A 19,425-nucleotide genomic window follows, 5' to 3' on the forward strand; every position below is an offset into this window, starting at 1 on the left:
TTTTCGGACTTCATTAAAGCCGCCGTCCGCTTTGAAGGCGGGAATTTCCGCGGGACGCCGTCCTTCCGTCTGATGTGGCGGCGAAGGTCAGTCGGCGCCCGGGGTCGTCGTCGTCGTCAGACGGCGCCTTTCCCTCCGCCGGCGTGGAGTCAAAGCGTAATTGGAAGCTTGGGCGAGGTTCGCCGACAATGAGCGAGTGTTTAATGGAAGCGGGGGAGCGCCGCCACCGCCGCCGCGGCGGCGTTATCTTAACGAGGACTCTTTCCCGCCAAATAGCGAGCGCTCTTAGCGTCTACTCGTCTTTCCGGATGGAAACGCTCGCTCGAGGAGAAGCACTTTGTCAAATTATTTCACGCTGGCGGCGTCTGGGGCGTCGCCGTGGCAACCGCCGTGGATACGATGCAAAATGGAAGTCGCCCCAATTCCATAAACTTGATTTCGTTGACGTGGCGGCGGCGATGGGAAGATCAGGTGGCGTTTATCGCCAGATGCCTGAATTATTGATGATGTCTTTGGTGGTCGGGGGCGGGGCCTCAAGGCCTCACTGGTCACTGGGCGACGCCCAGAATATTTGAAAGTCTGAAACTGAATAATTAACGGGGCAGGAAGATTGAGCGGGGGAGGGGCATCGTCCATTCGCCATCCCAAGATTTTTTATTTTAGGGGCGGGGCCAGTCGACAGATGTGATAGATGGCGTCGTCCATTTTGAATTTCAATGCTTAATCTTTCAAATGTTGTCAATTTCATTAAATTAGAGACAATTTACCTTTTTTTCTTTAAATGGAAGTTTAAAATCCAAAGTGGTTAGCACAGCCGACTCGCAGTTCTGAAGTCGAGGGTTCGATTCCAGATTCATTTTTAAGAAGAAAAAACTTTTTTTTTTTGATTAATATTTTTTTTCGCTGACCTGGTGGGTGAGTGGTTGGCCCAGTTCTGGGGTCTTGGGTTCGATTCCCACGTCGGTCCTCCCGTGTACTGTTAGCTTGTTTTACCTGGGCTTGCGTGGGTTTTCTCGGGGTACTCCGCTTTCTTCCTACATCTCAAAAACATGCATGCTAAGCTATCTGGCTATTATGCTAAACTGTCACTAGCTATGCATGATTTGTCTCCTTGCCCTGTGATTGACCGCCCACCATATTTAGCTAGGATAGGCTCTAGCACCCTCTGCGACCCTTAGCCAAAAATATGACAATATATATATTTTTTATTGTATTGAGTCAAGAAAGCAGGGGTTGAAATCCCCTTCCCCACCGCCAAAGTAAACTTTTCCGCAACTTGTTATTGTGGTTAACGTTAGCGCCCGGAGCGAGCGCCGAGCTAAAGGCTAACTCGTGTTTCCCCAAAAAAGGGCAACAAAGCACACGGCGAGGAAAACAAGCCAGCGCCGAAAACAACCCGTGACGGCGGCGGCTGCCGGGACAGACGCTTGATTGTGTGCACCCGTTAGCTTCAACTTTGCTCCCGCGGCGGGAGCAAAGTTTGCTAATTAGATTTGGACGGGCCGTCCGCCAGCTAGCGCTAGCCAGCGCCAGTGCCGCCGCCGTCAATAATTGGGAGCGCAAATCCGCCCAAGGTGTCACGCTGGCACTCCGGCTCCAATTAGGCCACTTTGAAGGCTGCCGTCGCGTATCGACACCTGCCCGTTTCTCCCGCGGCGCCGAAAATGGCGAGCGGCGGCGGCGGCGGCGATCTCCGGAGCCGTTCACCTGCCCGCGTAAAAGCCATTTGAAGACGTATTGGCCAATATTTTCCGCTCCGCTACACAAAAAAGAGCCCAGTGGGTATTTCCCTTGACTAGAGAGCTACATTAGCATTTTTCAAAATGGCCGACAGACGCCAATTTTTCTGGATGTTTCATTCGAGTTTTTATCAATGTATTGGCATCAATGTATTGATTTTTTTTGGAGTCTTGTAATATGGATTTTGGCACCACGTTTAGTGAATAAGTATACAAACTTGATGTTTTTTTTAAAGGTATATTTTTTGATTTATTCATTAATTAAAGGGACAGTACGTCTTAATGAAGCTATGTACGGAAATGATTTCAATATAGGTTGTTTTTCATTTAATGATCATATCTAGCATTCAAATGGGTGGGCTTGTTATTATTATTGTTATTATTATACTGTCACATTAGGGGTTAAATTGTTTATTAATTTGTATTTTTTGACAATATTTTATATCAGAAATTATCTTAGTTTTTGCATTTTTTATTCATGTCTTATGTATTTTTAGTTAGCCTTTAGCTTCAATTTGATCATGCATTTATTTTGACCTTTTTAATTTTATTATTAATATTTTTATATGTATTTATTTTTATTTCGTCTTTAATTTCATCATGCATTTATTTAGAATTTTTTTATTTCATTCTAATTAATGTATTATCTATTTGACTATTTTCTGTTAATTTCTTACACTTTGTGGCGAATCTCAAAATCCAATTCCACTCGTATAATGAAAACAATCAATTAAAAAAGCCGCTAACGTTGTTATTTCCCAAAGACAAATCCCGCCATCCCATTCCTTAACCATTCTTTATCTGTGCCGTTAGACCACCTAGAAATAGAAACGCGGGTCACGGGTGTCCTAAAGCCGATTTCGGGGTCACCAAAGGTCAACTGCCATTTTTTTTTGTTTCAGGTCAGATGGGGGTCATGCCTTCCTGCTGAGCGCTCACTTTCGGGGCCAGCATGAGGCGGACGCCGGCGCCTGCCCTTTTGCCCCTCCCCCTGGCGCTGCTGCTGGCCGCCATGGCTGCCGCCGCCTCGGTAGCGCCCCCCGGTGGAGGCGGAGTCGCCCCCTTCCCTCAGGATTTGGAGCCTCTCAACGTGGTTGGACGAGAAAGTGAGTACATTTGACTATTTTATCGACACCCACCATTTTGAACGCGGGTTGATGATTCTATTTTTCTGGCTTTTAAAAATCCCATGTGACGCGACCTCTACGTTTGACCCCGTCAGGGTCGAAACCGCCAAGCGTGTGTGGGTAATCTGTGGGCGTGGTTAAAAGACACAATGGTACTGTTTGCTAACCCCGAAAGTCAAAAAATGAAGACACGCGGCGGCTATCAAATCGGATGCTAATCTCTTTGTGTGGGAGGAGTGACGGCTAATGGCTCCGTCTCGCGCCGTATTAAAAGCCGCCGTGGAAAATTACATTTGTGCGCGATGCAATAACAACCGCCGCCACCGCCGTCGTGTGGGAAGAAAAACCACAACTCTGTCAAATAGCTTGCGTTTGTTAAAAAAAAAATGGCAATAATGTGGTTGCAGATCAATTTTATTTTGCTTTATGGCTGTCATCGTTGAAATATATTAAAAGCGCTGCTACTGATGTTAAAAATATATATATGTCAACCTAAGCAAAATGGCCGCCACCTTTCCATTCGAGCGTCCAATTATATTCGTTATGTGACGTTAAATGAGTTTATTACGTACGGTTTTGACGTGGGAAGGATTGGACATCTAGGGAATTTAGCCCCCACCAATATGGCCGCCCGAGTAGGGGCAGCGGATAGCTACTTCAATCCATTTGATGTGGATTGTTCGTTCTTTGCCAAACCTCCCGCTTTAAATGGATTGGATGTCGTGTGCAGACAATAATTGAAGCTTTGACATTGATTAAAATTATTATTATTTATTTTTTAATTGGGGCAAATTGAGACTTGATTTGAATGTCGACTCATTGATTTTAATGGGAATGTTGCCCCTACCAACATGGCCGCTTTTTTCCTCATGAAAGCTCTTTTTATACTGTGAAGTGTCTGAGCATTACTTTGCATTGTCATTTAATCTTAAAAGGATTTAAATTTGAAATAATAAAAATTTTAAATTATTTTTTAGTAATTTTAATTTAGTATTAAAACTATTAAAATATCCTATACTTGTATAATGACAATAAAAGCATTAAATTTAATTTAACTCATTTTTAGATTTATCTCATCTCATTTTCTGAACCACTTTATCCTCTATAGGCTTGTGGGGGTGCTGGAGCCGATCCCAGATGACTTGGTGGCCAGCCAATCAATCACATTTTTATTTTTTTTAATTAATCTTTTTATTTTTCCCAACAAACACGATATTGATATTATCAGCTAATCTATCGAATCAGTTCGACACTAAATATGTCTAAACACAATACAAAAAAATGAATGCAATTAAATTGAAGACGCTTTTAACGTTGTATAATTCCAACCCAACCCACAATTTTCCTCACATGGTCACATGACCAAGACCTTCAACTCGCCACTTAAGCGCCAAAGTGCAATTTCCGATTTCCGATATGAAAGGAGACGTTGAACCCGTGCAATCATCGCCGAAGATGCTCGCTCGCCGCCTTTTAGAGATGCGCCGTGACGGACGGAAGGAGGAGGGGGGGGGTGGGGGGGTTGTCTGGGCGCGCTAATGGGAGGGACGGCCATTAGCGGAAGTGGCGCCGGGCGGGCTAATGGCGCCGGCTGGCCCACGTAATGATACACATTTGTCAAACCGGGGGTCAGGCCGGGTGACGCCGTTACGCAAAATACGGACGCCGTCAATAATTATATGTTTACATATACAGTAATACTGCCATGGACCAATTTGGGATATGAGTACACATTTTAGTAAATATTAATCTTCAGATACAAGGTACATTTGAGTCAACAACCCTTGATAGGTGGCATCTAAAAGTCAGGGTGGAGGCGGAGCCAATACAGCCAACCCGGAAGAAGAAATGTATACAAATTTAATACAAAATTAGAATGAAGTTGAGTGTATTTTTGAGTGTCTACATCACTGGTGTCAAAGAGGCGGCCCGCGGGCCAGATGTGGCCCACCGCATCATTTTGTACGGCCCGATAAAGTCAATTAAAACTTTTGGTTTTAAAATCAAATTAAAGTGATAGATATAGATGTATATTATATTTCATGATTTTTACATTTTTTTAGATCAATCATTGCCATTTTTAATTCATTTTCTCTGGGTTTTTAGTTCAAAAATTATTTTGTAAAATCTAAAAATATGTTGAAAAAGCTAAAATAAACATTGTTTTAGATCTATAAAAAATGGAATATTCGGGGCTTTTAATCCAGTTCTTTTATTCCATTTAAAAAAAAATCTAAATATTATATATAATATATAGATATATATTAAATTTCAGATTTCCCCCCTTTTAAATCAATCATTGTCATTTTTAATCATTTTTTCTGTGTTTTTAGTTCAAAGATCATTTTGTCAAATCTAAAAATATATTTTAAAAAAGCTACATCTACCAAAACTGAATATTCAGGTCTTTTCATCCAGTTATTTTAATCCGTTTATTACAAAAAAAAATCTAAATATTATATCTAAAATAGTCCAGCTCACATGAAACCGAGGTAAAAGCGCCCCCGTGAACCTATCCGAGTCAGACACACTTGCTCTACAACATAATCCAAGTTCATTTTTAAAAAATTGTTATGTTACGAGCGGGTTGCCATGCAAAAAAACAAATCTGTTTCAATAGCCAGGCAGGCCCAGTAGTGACACATTTTTGGGTCTCTTTGATCAGTGGGCGTCGGCATCGGCGGGTTCAGGCAAAGGACTCGGGAGGGATTAGGAAGGAAAAGACGCACGCCGGGGGTGTCGGTGCCACGCTGGGTGCACGGCTTCCATTGGACGGGAGCGTTTGAAGTCGGAGAAAACGTTGGCTTTGCTTCAATTGTCCTTCCTTCCTCGTCTTTTCAGTCCTGGACAAGAAATGTGGACGCAAATGTCCCAATTTCAAAGTTGTTTGTTAAAAAAAATCGTAATCACAATGAAAAAATACAGCAAATATTGTCCGATGTTTCATTTTAGCAATAAAAGAAAAATTGCGGACGCCGTTTTTCTTTGTTTTTGTTTAATTATGAGCGTATGTGTTTTTTTTTTTTTGTTGTGTTCCCCAGAGTCGTAAAGCTTTGTTTTTTTGTTTTTTCGTTTCTTTGTTTTTTTTTGCAGCTTCCTACTCGTTCCCCAGCTTCCAAGGCTTGACGGAGGACAACGACACGGAACGACTGGGCTTGGATTTCCAGAGGATGCTGAGGATCAACCATGTGCTCTACGTCGCCGCCAGGTGGGTACTACGACAAATGCCCGGGCGGCCCGCGGGCCAAATGTGGTCCACCAATTCATTTTGTGCGGCCCAGGAAAGTCAATCATGAGTACCGACTTTCTGTTTTAGGATCAAATTCAAATAATAGATATAGATGGATATTAAATTTCCTGATTTCCCACCTTTTAAATCAATTATTGTCATGTTTTAATCCAATTTTTCTGTTTTTAGTTCAAAAAATATTTTGTAAAATCTAAAGATATATCAAAAAAACCTAAACATTATTTTAGATTTATAAAAAATGGAATATTCTGGCCTATTAATCCACTTTTAATACATAATTTAATTTTTCTATTAATTTTTTTGGTGTTTTTTGTTTAAAAAAATCTGAAAATATATTTTTAAAAAGCTCAAATAAACATTGTTTTATATCTATAAAAAAATTGCATATTCTGGGCTTTTAATCCACTTCTTTTAATTCATTTATAAAAAAAAAGTCTAAATATTCTATCAAAAAAGGTCCGGCCCACATCAAATCGAGTTGACGTCAACGCTACCCGCGAACCAACCCGAGTCTGACAACCTTGATATACCATTTCCTATGCTAAGCTAACACTTAGCATCTCCCCTTTCCAGAGATCACGTGTTCGCCATCAACATGGCGGCCTCGTTGGACCGCATCGTCCCTCAACAGGTAAGATCGGTCGCCAGCCACCAATCCAATCGTTTGTCCAAACCTAATCAAACTTCAATTTTTCAACATTTTTCCTTTGCAGAAGCTAACTTGGAAGACAAAAGACGTGGACAAGTGCACAGTGCGCGGGAAAAACAGCGTAAGCGTCCGATCCTTCGCGGTCTCCACCCCCCACGCCGTCATTGTCTAATTTGCCCTCTGGTGGACAGGACGAGTGTTACAACTACGTGAAAGTTTTGGTGGCGCGTGATGACGAGACGCTGTTTGCGTGCGGGACCAACGCCTTCAATCCCACCTGCCGTAACTACAAGGTAGCATAACGTGGCAGGAAAGGGGGCGGAGCCATGTTCAAAATGTGAAAGATGGGTGATTTTTGCATCCCCAGATGTCCACTTTGGAGCAGGACGGCGAGGAGGTGGTGGGACAGGCTCGATGTCCTTTTGAGTCCCATCAGTCCAACGTGGGACTTTTTGCAGGTTCTCACTTTATTTATTATATCTTATCTATTCACATATACATATATCTATCTGTCTTTCTATATAGTTATACAGTCGTACTTCTACTTACGAAATTAATTGGTTCCAAGACTTTTTTCGTAAATTGAAAAATTCGTAAGTAGAGGTGTACTTTAGATGTAAATTTGGTAATTTGTCCAATTAAACCCTTTCAAATTGGTAAAAGTGGCCCAATTTTGTATGAAAGACGTGAGGAAAGACACAAAAATGTAAGAAAATTATATATTAATGTTGATATTGATATAGATAAGATTTGGTTGATTCATTTGAATTTTTAGACTTATTTAATTTAGCTTTTGTTATTAATTTATCTAAATAAATCTGTAAATGTATCAAAATCAGTACAAATAAAATGAATTAAAATATAAAATTTGGATTTGGGGTCTAACCGCACTAATATTTAATAATTGAATTATGTTATGTAAAAGGGTTATTCCACTTTATTTTGTGTTTAGCATTTTCTAATTATTTTTTTTGGCTTTGTTTTTTCGTCTTTTTCCAACTGTAGACGAAAAAGAAATGATGCAAATTGGTCGCCATTTTTTAATCAATTCATTTTTGTCCTATAGGGGGCGACTTCTACTCGGCCACCATGACGGACTTCCTGGCCAGCGACGCCGTCATCTACCGCAGCCTGGGCGAAAGTCGCCCCGTGCTTCGGACCGTCAAATACGACTCCAAATGGCTGCGAGGTTGGCGCCCGAAGGAGGAGGAGCCAATCATTGGCCGCTTGGCCACACCCACCCCGTCATTAACTCCCTCTCTTTCGCCCCTCACAGAACCTCACTTCCTGCACGCCATCGAGTACGGCAACTTTGTCTACTTTTTCTTTCGAGAGATCGCCGTGGAGTACACCTCGCTGGGAAAGGTAATGGCCGCCATGTTTAAACAGGGGAAAAATATCCATATATTTATTTAGTATTATTTCATAACACATTTTTATGATAAATGTTGCAAGGAATTCAATTTTAGATTGTTTTCCTCATTTTTGCCTCATAAAATAATGCAATTTCCCTCTTAAAATAAATATTCAAAATTAAAAATTCAGAAAAAAATATATTATTTATATTATATTATCATTATTATTATTTTTTACTCTCAGGGTAAATTAGTTGTTTGTTTTGTTGCAGGTGGTTTTCTCGCGGGTGGGTCGCGTGTGCAAGAACGACAACGGCGGTTCGCCCAGGGTGCTGGAGCGCTATTGGACGTCCTTCCTAAAGGCCCGCCTCAACTGCTCCGTGCCGGGCGACTCCTTCTTCTACTTTGACGTCCTGCGCTCGCTCACCAACGTGCTGCAGATCAACCGCCGTCCCGCCGTTTTGGGCGTCTTCACTACGCAAGCTAACAGGTTAGCCGCCCTTGTCATTTTCACACAATTGATACAAGTGTATTGCTTTATAATTTTAAATAATAATCAAAGTCATAGCGAGCACCTCAATCAAATTGGATTGGATGCCTTTCACTGTCAAAGAGTAAAAATAATAACTAACTATGCCATTTAATGCGTTAACATCATTAAAATAACCCCAAATTAAAGTGCAAAAAAACCTCAACATTGCATATTTCTATAGTTATATTGATCCTATTGTACGTTTATTTATGTAAAATACATCATTTATTCAATTCATTTGCAACCAAGAAAAAAAATATTTGTGGCTTTTTTCGGTTGAAAACACCCCTTTTTATATGACGACATTGGTACGATCCATTGAATGAGTTTAGCCCAAACACATTAGCATACAGTAGTTTTTCCTACTTCCCACTTAATCTAGCCAGCCTATCAGATGTCTCGGACTAAGTCACATGCCCAAAATATGTGCCTACCTTTTAGCCCCGCTCCTTTTTGTTGATTCCCTTGATGGCCCCATTCCAATACGAGTGTCTCCCTCCCTCAGCATCAGCGGCTCGGCCGTGTGCGCCTTCTACATGGACGACGTGGAGAAGGCCTTTGGCGGCAAGTTCAAGGAGCAGAAGAACAGCGAGGCGGCGTGGACGCCTGTCCCCGACGAACAGGTGCCCGAGCCCAGGTGACCATTTCCTTCCTTCCCTCCCCCCTCCCTTCCTTCAGCCCAGAGCTGCCAAATACCAACACTCTTGCTTAGTATCCTACACCTCTTTTAAGCTACTAAGTACAGTAATATGTCGATTATCGCGGTTCTGGTAGACCTGACATGGCCAAAATATCGAAATATAGCCAAGTGAGGTCACCCCTATTATAACTGTCAGCGTGGATTTTCATTTTGATGGACCTAAAAAATAAATAATAGCGGAAAAAATTGTAAAGTAGTGAATTTGCGATAAGTGAAGTGAATCTTGGCAGCTCTTTCGGCGTTAGCTTTAGCGCGCCGCGTCCTCAACCCCCGGTTTTGCCGCCCCAGGCCCGGCTGCTGCGCCGGCGAAGGCTCGGCGACGGACTTCCGCTCCTCGGCCGCCTTCCCCGACGACACGCTGACCTTCATCAAGTCTTACCCGCTGATGGACGAGGCCGTGCCGGCCGCCAACAACCGGCCGCTCTTCACCAGGACGGCTAGCAGGTAGCCACGCCGCTAGCTACAAACAAACTACAAAGTCTTAACTAAGTGATATTTTCCCGGCAGGTTCAAGTTGACTCAAATCGCGGCGGACACGTCGGCGGGACCCGACCGCAACTTCACCGTGCTCTTTTTGGGTTCGGAAGACGGGCGCGTCCTCAAGGTTCTGGCCGACGCTGACAACCGCACGCTCGGCGCCACCCTTCTCGAAGACATCAGCGTTTACAACCCTGACAAGTAAGTGAGCATGTGGGCCGGACCATTTTTGATATAGTATTTTGATATATTTTTTATATAAATTGATAAAAAGAACGGGATTAATTGCCCTGAATATTCAGTTTTTTATAGATTTAAAATAATGTTCATTTTAGCTATTTTTACATATTTTTTAGATTTTACAAAATGATTCTTAACTAAAAATACAAAAAAAAATATTAAAAAAGGACAATTATGGATTAAAAGCCCTGAATATTCCATTTTTATAGATAAAAAAAACAAGGTTTATTTTAGATTTTTTAAAATATATTTTTAGATTTTCCAAACAGATTTTTGACCTAACAACAGAAAAAAATGATTATGAAAACTGACAATTGATTGAAAAAGGTGGAAAAAAATCAGGAAATGTATTATACATCTATATCAATCATTTAATTTATCCTAAAACAGAAACTAGTGATTGACTTTCCCGGGCCGCATAAAATGATGCGTCGGGCCAGATTTGGCCCCCGGGCCGCCACTTTGACACCTGCGTGGGTTAGTGCGTCAGCCTCGCAGTCCTGGGGTTGTGGGTTCAATCCTGGCATATCCAATTCCAAAGAAATCTAAGCAAAGTCTTGATAATGACGGAATCTTTCCTTCCTTTCTTCAGATGCAACGTGAGGGGTGAGCAACGGGAGGTTTTGGGCCTGGAACTGGACCGGGACCACCACGCGCTCTTCGTGGCCTTCTCGGGCTGCGTGGTCCGCGTGCCCCTCAGCCGCTGCCGCGACTACGGCCGCTGCAAAACGTCAGTGTTGCCGGAATATTCCGGTGCCCAAAACATAAAGCTAAAATATCTTTTTGTGGGTATTACAGACACTGCCTGTCCTCTCGCGACCCCTACTGCGTGTGGTTGAAGTCTGGGAAGTGCGTCGCTGTCACACCGGGATTAAAGTAAGTTGCTTTTCTTCAACGCCAACGTCAAGCTAGAGTTCTCTGTCAAAGTGGCGGCCCGGGGGCCAAATCTGGCCCGTGGAATCATTTTGTGCGGCCCGAGAAAGTCAATCATGAGTGCTGAATTTCTGTTTTAGGATCAAATTCAAATGAAGAGTTTAGATGCATAAGACATTTCCTGATTTTCTCCCAAAAATCATTTTGTAAAATCTAAAAATAAATATACAAATATTTTCGATAGAATATTTTGATTTTTTTTATAGAAATAAAACAAGGTTTATTTTAGCTTTTTTATATATTTTTAGATTTTTTTAAAGGATTTTTGAACTAAAAAACAACAAAAATGACAATTATTGATTGACAAGGGGTGGAAAATCAGGAAATATAATATATACACCTATACTCTTCATTTTAATTTGATCCTAAAATAGAAAGTCATCATTCACTTTTTTTGGGCCGCACAAAATGATGCGGCGGGCCACATTTGGCCCCCCCGGGGCCGCCACTTTGACACCTGTGATTTAACTGGTGCAACTTATCTGACAAATTGGGTTTCAATTAATATGGGATTCCATTAATTACGTAAGTAGAGGTACCTCTAAAGTCGATGTATCAAATTTCAATTGTTATGGCTGGCATCGAACGTCGAGCCTTTCAAGGCGAGGCGCCCGCTCGACGACACGACGGCGGTTGCGTCACATTTTGGTGAAAGGCAGGCGGCAAATCTTCGGAGAGATTTTGGAGTCGAGCTCCCGAAAAAGCTCTTTTGTGCGACTTGTACTTTTTCTTTTTGTGACTAAGATGTCACGGCGCCGCTGAAAATTCTCTGGCGTCCTTTCAAGTCGCGAGCGTGACGACAACCGCTGGCTGGCGCGCTCTTCCTCTTCACAAAAATACCCCCCCAAAAAAAATAAGAAAGAGAAAAGTTTGGTCCAGGAACTTTCGGGGATTTTTTTTCTCTATTTTTTGCGGCACAAAATCACAGCAGGTAGTCAAAATTGAAAGTTCCCCGCCAAAGTAAAAGTGTATCGACTTTTGGGCGAAAATTCAAGTTTATAGTCAAATATTGGACAGAAATAATTGCCTTTTTATACAAAAAAATGCCATTCATTTTAACTAAATAAATTTTTTCATTTGCATTTTAAATCAGATTTTAAAAATCTAAAAATAAATAAATCCCATTTTAAATTTTCCAATTTTATTTTTAATTAATTGTGTCCTTTCAGCAAAAAATAATATGATAAATGAAGCATTTAATGTTTTTCCTTATATTCCAGAAAATAAATAAAATGTAAAACAAATAGTATAGTTCTCCTTATTTATCCCTAAATATTTTCTAAAATTAAAAAATATAAATACAGGAAGAATGTTGTCATTTTTTCCTATTTAATGATTCAAAGATCAAAAATCTTGAATGCCCCACCCCTTTTTATCGCTAATTTATTTGTTTCAAATCTAATTATACTTGTATAATGACAATAAAGGCAGCCTAATTGTCAGACATACAAAATAAAATTATGAAAAAAATGAATTTCAGTATGATCTATTACTTCCTGATGACTAACAGCCATGTTTTTTTTTGTCCAATCAGAGGCGCCTTCGAACAGGAAGTGGAAAAAGTGGCTTCTCTCCATTCGGATGGCTGTCACGGTGAGTCAGCTCTTTCCTGCCTTAAAATTAGCAAAAAATAACATTTTAATCTGGTAATATACCTCAAAATCCAACTCCGGCATGCTTATTAAATTTTGTCAGGTATTATTTCAAAAGAATATCCACACAGAAATAGAACTATTGAAAGAATGCCATCAAATAATGTTTGGCTTCTGTGTAAGTGAACCCGATGATGTCATCATTCTGCGACAAACTTGTTTTCATTCACCTCTAAATTGTCCATTTCTCTCACAATAACAAATATTGCTTTTGTATCAATCACTTTTGGCACAAAAGAAGCCCCCTTTTCTCCAAAAATTGATATAGAATAGAGCTATAGAAAGAATATTTGCAATTAATAGACTGAAATGCTGTAAATATCATTGTTTTAGGGTTAGTTCAGGGCACCCTGGGAAATAACAACATCTTTTCTTTTTTCCTTTTTAGATGTCCCGGCGACCACTCGCCAGCACAACACACCACTGGACACTGCTTATGGTAAGTCTCACTTCATTTGACGTCCAATCTTTTGCTTTTTGTCAAAGTTTAATCCGTTTAGTTGACGATTTTAGAACCTTTATCAATCCAAGCCAATAAATTGAAAAATATAGTCGTACATTTTATATAAACCTAGCCACATTAATCCCTTTTTTTTCCGTCCATCACTAAGCCGTCCATCTTTGTTTATAGCGCTAAGCTACGTGTAAAATCTCAAGCTACGACCCCCATTTTAACCGACATTGTTGTTGTTTTTGCATCTAGCGCTAAGCTAGCTTTCGATTAGTGAATTCTCTTTTGCCGTTTTTTACCCGAATGCAACGTTAGCTCAAGTTTGATGGCAAAATGCAAGAAAAATAGGAAAATCTCCAGCGTGTAGCGAGGCAATTGCGCGTGCTCGCGAACCGTCGTTAGGGTGAAGTCATTAAGGAGCAATTACACGCCCTCTTGCGCTCTGGCTAATTACTCCACTCTCTTTAATACTTAAAGTCCCCCTGGCCGCCCGCCTCGAATCCGTCTTAAAGCGCCGTTTCGGACCGCATCGTATTGTCTTTGACGGCAAAAATGGCGGCCAATGCGTCTGTCCTTCAGAACCAAATGAAGTAAATCCATTTTAGAAAATCAGACATCCCTACTTGGATGTTTTTGGCCGTCTTCTCAAGGACATTTTAGTCCAGGAATCTCCGCCGCCAGACGCTTTTTTCCCGTTTTTTTTTTTTGACGGAAAGCAAAGAGACACGCGCGCTGTCTATTTTCATTTCCAGTGATTGGAGTTTGTCCTCCCACGGCACCCCGGCGAAATGCTGAGATCCTTGCGTGCGTCTTCAAAAACCTTGTCTCAAGCGGCCGCCTGCCGATCACAAATTGCCCCTCCCCCCACTCTTTCCTCTATTGTTTTGGTTATTCTTCGCGTATTAGGATTTAAGCAGCAAAATGGGCAAATAACTAGTTTTTGGGAATCAAAAATTGGGGTCTGATCATTTTCAGAGTGGAATTGGCGTAAAAAAAGGTATTTGTCAAATGTATTTAGTCTTTTTGACTTTTATTGCCATATTTACTCGCATAAAAGCCGCAAAATCGTAAAATAATCCCAGAAAATCGTTGAATTTTGCAATTTCTCGCATATAAGCCGCCCCCTGATCCCCAATTTTCAAATCCATATTCATGGTTAATGAAGTATTTTTGACTTTTATCGCCGTATTTACTCGCATATAAGCCACACCCTTAAAATTGCCTTAAAATCATAGAATTTTACAATTTCTCGCGCATAAGCCGCCCCCTGATCTCCAATTTTTACGTCCATATTCAAGTTTAATGAAGTCTTTTTGACTTTTATTGCCGTATTTACTCGCATATAAGCCGCAAAATCGTAAAATCATCCTAGAAAATCGTTTCGATTACTGCAAAACTGAAAATAACCAACTAATAGTAAATGTTACTTTGCCCACAACTACTGGTAAAATAGTATAGCATGTCATGTGCGCATATAAGCCATACCATCTATTCATTTGTCATTTTTTTGGAGCTACAAATCCAGCTTATATGCGAGAAAATATGCTAACTAGTTCATCACCGTAGCCAAACGCTTTGTTATCCTCCGAGTGAATTTTCTCCCCCACGGATGTCAAGGTTAATTCTCGCCTTTAAAAAAAAAGATGAAAGTTGTGCCGGAAAGCATATTAATTATTGATCGGCGAGCGTGATCTTGTTAATGATGAGTCATCAACGTTGAAGTCGTTAGCGCGCTTTACATTGGTCGGGGCGCAAACCTGTCGACCGCCTGCGTCTATGCTAATGAGGCTAACGTGTGGCGAGGCGCCGTGACGCGCCAGATGGTCGCCCACGTCAAGCAAGGTCGTTTAAAACGTACGCTTTGGCGAGGATTTGGGGGAGCTGCCGCGAGGGAGGCGGGGTTTAAATGAGAAGGATTTTTAAGCCGTTTTTTTTAGACTCGGCGTCTTAGCTCGTATTTTTGCTGGCGTTGTGGAGGGTCAAGAGCTTGTTGGTTGACCGCAATCAAGCGCCAATCAGTCTTGAAGATAGCTGGCCCATCGCCGTTCATTGATCCTGAATTTTGATTGGCTAGAAAATCAAGGACGCCGTTCGTGATCAAATTGGGATGGAAATCGCTTTTGTTTTTGCCAACTTTGACAAGGACGTTCTATTTGCGTTTACCCGGGTTTTGATTACAAATTTAGACAGAGTTTTTCGCTCAAAATTATTTCTTTGAGTTGATTTCTCGGAAGAGAGAATTTCAACGTATTAAAAATAAAATCGGTGGTCCAATTGCTCCATGGGAGTGCAGTAAACTTTTAAACTGGAAAAAAATAGCGGGCATGAAATTGCTTCCTTGTCCAATAATTGATAAAAGATGCAATCTGGCGGACAATGTGATAAAATGTTGCCGCGTGGACGGCAGACTGAAAGCTATTTGCGCCAAATTGTGATTCATGGCTCTTAATAAGAGAGAATTGGAACATTGGACACAAAGGATGCAATAAATGGACACAATTTCTTTCCATACCGGTCGGTTGTTGACTGAAATAAAACGAGATTGCGTTCCCATGGTTAGCGTAATTACACAACTAGCATGTAGGCTAAGTCAGTTATTCATTGGAATGGCGTCACCTTTACGAGATCAAGTATTTTTATGATTCTGCTAGTTTATCTTGAGTAGATGTCCAATCCATTTGAAGTGGGAGGCTGGCAGCCAATGGATGGGTGTTGCTTTGCACTACGCCCTCTTATCTCGACTACGTGCAATGGCTTAATTTTTTTTCTGTTGCCGTCTAGCTACGTAAATGTGTTCGATCCACTGTTTAAAGATGGCCGCCAACTCCGTACAATTGAAACGACGTACAATTGAACTGTAGGGCCATCAAATTGACCTCGTTTTTCCATTCATTGGAATGTCGGTGCCTTGATCAAGTATTTTTGTATGATTCTGATTGTTTATCTAGTAGATGTCCAATTAATTTGGAGTGGGAGTGCGGCAATTGCTTTGCACTCCACCCTCTTACCTCGATTACGTCCAATCGCTTCATTTTTTTTTTACTATTGCCGTCTAGCCCCGTAAATGTCTTTGATCCACTGTTAAAAGATGGCCGCCAAGGACGTACAATTGCAATGTATTGCCAGCGAAATGACTTTTGTTTTCCCATTGTTATTTCCAGGCGTCCGGCGCCCTCCAGAGGCAGATAAGAGCAACCACAGCGTCCACTACACCCTCCTGATCGCCTGCGTGTTGGTGGCCTTCGTCCTGGGCGCCTTCCTGTCGGGTTTCCTGGTGTCGTGCTACTGCAACCGCGGCGGACGCAAGGCCTCCCGCAAACTCCCCAAGGACCCGGAGGTCCAAATCCCGCACGCCCTCTCCCTGCGCAGCCTGGCTAAACTCAACGGTCTCCTGGAGGGCAAGGAGGAACGTCCCGACACGCCGTCCACGCCCAAAATCTACAGCTCGCCCTTCTCCAAGGACACCTGCCGTGGGAACGCCCACCGCGGCGTGGAACTGGTCCTGCCCCACCACCACCACCTGCGCTCGTCCTCGGAGCTGTCGGGCCTGCCCACGCCGGACTCCACCCCTGAGCTGCCCATCAAGAGCATGAGGGCCTTCCGCCATCAGTGGGAGAAGAACCACAACTGCAACAACGCCTCACGCCCCGCCTCCGCCTCGTCGCACCTCCTGCCATCGTACGGGGCCTCGTGCGGCGCCGAGCGCCCCGGCTACGCCCGCGGCGAGGTCATGGAGGTCACTTCCTTGGACGAGCTGCTCAAACACATCCACGAGGGCGCCGGAAAAGCCGCGAGAAACGGACGGCGAGGAGGCTACCCGACACGGATCCGCCCTCACGTCCCAGAGACGGAAACGGCGCCGTACTATAGCTCGTCCACGCTACCCCGAGACAGCCTGACCCGCCGCATGGACGTCCCACCCGATCCGCCGCCGTCGGCTGCCTCAGAACGCCGCCATTCCTCGTCCCAGAGGCCCTACTTCCCGGGCGGCGGCGGCGGCTCGGTGGTGCTCCCTCGCCATCACAGCTTCAGCCAACGCTCGGCGGTGTCCCAGCACGCTTTGGCCCGCTTGAACTCTGGCGTAAGCGATGGTCACTTCCCCCTCCTGCCACCAGGCTACTTGGCGCGCTACGACGCCGCCCGCCGAGATGTCCGAAGAGGAGTTTCCCTGACCCCGGAAGCCCCGCCCAAGCCGCTCTTCATCCCCGCCTCCTCGCCGGTCAGCCCGCGCGCCGACTTCGACTACTGACGGAAAACGGCGAAAGGATCTTTGTACCATATTGGTATCGTTCCCCACTTCTACACACCGCACTCCATTTTCCCTGTGGGTCAACGGCACCTGACCCAAAATGGCCGCCCACGCTGATGTCAACAAGCCCTGACTATCCACCCAAGAACTCGTCAGCTCATGTACCGAGCGGATCTTGCACTTACAATCCCTCTCCCCATGGATTTAACGGAGTTTATCACTAGTTTATCACTAGTCGGCGACGGCGTCCAATCCGTTTTAAGCGGACAAAAGACAACAACTAACGAAAATTGAAGTAAGAAAACATATCAACGAAGCTTGTACCGTTGGATGGACTTTAAGGTTTTTCAAAACAAACTCGACGGGAATAACTCGTCAAATCCAGATGGACTGTGAGAAGCGGCGGCGTCTTTTGGCGTGGCATTTGCGTTCAAAATCAAGACAAACGGACAACCTTCTTTTCTCTCGTATTTGGCTTTAATACAATTCTACCAATGGCTGCCATTTAACTCTATTGTAAGGTCTGCCACGTGTTGTTGTTCCTCAAGTCTCGCACTGGTTTCTTTTCCCGGCGCCGTTCCTTCATCATGCTTCTCCTCACCGGGCAGGTAAGGGTGCCGGAGCCTAGGAGACAAATAGTTCCAGTTATCTCACAACGTTTAAGAGAAATACAAAGTGTTCCGAAATGTTTGACCCCATTTTGGTAGGCCAATTACTTTGCCCATTTTGGTTGTAATGACCTCAAATTTTCACAGTTTGTGTAGAAAGATTACATTTTTTTTGTGTATAACCTTTGCCATTTCTATCTTTCCAGGTTCACAAATGATGTTTAAAGAAAAGGCATTCCCGTCACGGACTCAGTCACCCAAGACAAGTATAGTAAGTGTAGCTTTTCCACAAATTTTGCAAAAAGGTACCAACGACAAAACTAAACTTTTTGATTCTAAGTCTAACATTTTAGAACAACCTTTATTTGTAGGGCAAACTCCGTGAAAACTGTACATACAACAAGTCAAAGTTTGCTTTTATTATCTTATAGATGCTACTCCAAATACGAGATCTGATGTCAAAGTTGACCTTACAGCATACAACCCTGAAAAACCTGGACTGGTAAGTACTCGCATGGAAGACCACCATCTACTGTAACATACTCTTATGTTACCCAATGCTAACTATTAGCTCAAGTACTTACTTAGCCTGTGTGAACCTTACAGCTCTGGCCATGTGGGTTCAAATCCTGCTCAGTCCTGTGTGGAGTAGTCTACCCTGCAATTAGCTTTTTTGTACAAGTAGAACTTCATTTCTACTAGTACTTCCTTTCCAGGATGGGAATCCATGACACTAGAGTTGTGAGGCTGACGCACTGTAGCACTTGAGCTAGTAATTAGCATTGGTAGCATAAGAGTGAGTTACAGCAGAAGTTAGTCTTGGATCCGAGTACTTAGCAGGGTTGACTTAAAATGTTTAAAAGTTTTCTGGGGTAGTATGCCTTAAGATTGACTAAGATGTCCAATCTCATACATTGAGTAGCACCTATAAGTTTAGAAAAAGCAAATTATGACGAGTTTAATGTACATTTTTCATGAAGTTTGGCCTATATATAAAATTTGTTCCAAAATGTTAGACTTGGCACCAAAAAGTGTTGTTTTGTCGTTAGTACCTTGTTTGCAAAATTTGTGGAAAAACTGCCGTGGCTAGGTGACTGAGTCCGAATGAGCATAGCATAATACGCTAAATGCCTTTTCTTTGAACGCCATTTGTTAATAACCTGGAAAGATAAAAAAATGTCAAACATTACATGCAAAAACTTTGAACTATTTCTACACAAAATGTGAAAATTTGAGGTTATTCCAACAAAAAAATGTTCAAAATGATTGTCCTACCAAATGTAGTCAACCTCACGCTTTAAAAATCAACTCATTGACTGCCAATCAACTGCAATAAATGTCCAATCAAATTGTACTGCCAGAGCTAGCGTTAGCCATTTTTCGAGTTTTTCGTCTCCAGTGAAATTAGCTAATGTTAATAGCATGTTTCCCAATTTGCTATTCCCACTGTTTGTGTTACTGAA

The 19,425-nt window shown here is 42.5% G+C and overlaps 1 protein-coding gene across 2 annotated transcripts in view; it reads left to right on the forward strand.

Moving 5' to 3' along the window:
- Positions 1-18,331, forward strand: part of sema6cb (semaphorin 6Cb) — a 56,496-nt gene extending 38,165 nt beyond the window's left edge. For both annotated transcript variants that reach the window (XM_077720156.1, XM_077720155.1), the window contains exons 5-21: positions 2,642-2,845; positions 5,960-6,074; positions 6,690-6,747; positions 6,830-6,886; positions 6,957-7,058; positions 7,133-7,223; positions 7,832-7,954; positions 8,042-8,130; positions 8,393-8,610; positions 9,158-9,289; positions 9,641-9,796; positions 9,860-10,030; positions 10,662-10,799; positions 10,868-10,945; positions 12,537-12,595; positions 13,043-13,093; positions 16,267-18,331. In XM_077720156.1, coding sequence (XP_077576282.1) covers positions 2,692-2,845; positions 5,960-6,074; positions 6,690-6,747; positions 6,830-6,886; positions 6,957-7,058; positions 7,133-7,223; positions 7,832-7,954; positions 8,042-8,130; positions 8,393-8,610; positions 9,158-9,289; positions 9,641-9,796; positions 9,860-10,030; positions 10,662-10,799; positions 10,868-10,945; positions 12,537-12,595; positions 13,043-13,093; positions 16,267-17,354 — 2,880 coding nt within the window. In that variant the 5' untranslated portion in view covers positions 2,642-2,691 and the 3' untranslated portion in view covers positions 17,355-18,331. The remainder of the gene's footprint in view (positions 1-2,641; positions 2,846-5,959; positions 6,075-6,689; positions 6,748-6,829; positions 6,887-6,956; positions 7,059-7,132; positions 7,224-7,831; positions 7,955-8,041; positions 8,131-8,392; positions 8,611-9,157; positions 9,290-9,640; positions 9,797-9,859; positions 10,031-10,661; positions 10,800-10,867; positions 10,946-12,536; positions 12,596-13,042; positions 13,094-16,266) is intronic.
- The last annotated feature ends 1,094 nt before the right edge of the window (positions 18,332-19,425 follow it).

Source organism: Stigmatopora nigra, chromosome 7 (genome assembly GCF_051989575.1).
Source record: "Stigmatopora nigra isolate UIUO_SnigA chromosome 7, RoL_Snig_1.1, whole genome shotgun sequence".
Lineage (NCBI taxonomy): Eukaryota > Metazoa > Chordata > Actinopteri > Syngnathiformes > Syngnathidae > Stigmatopora > Stigmatopora nigra.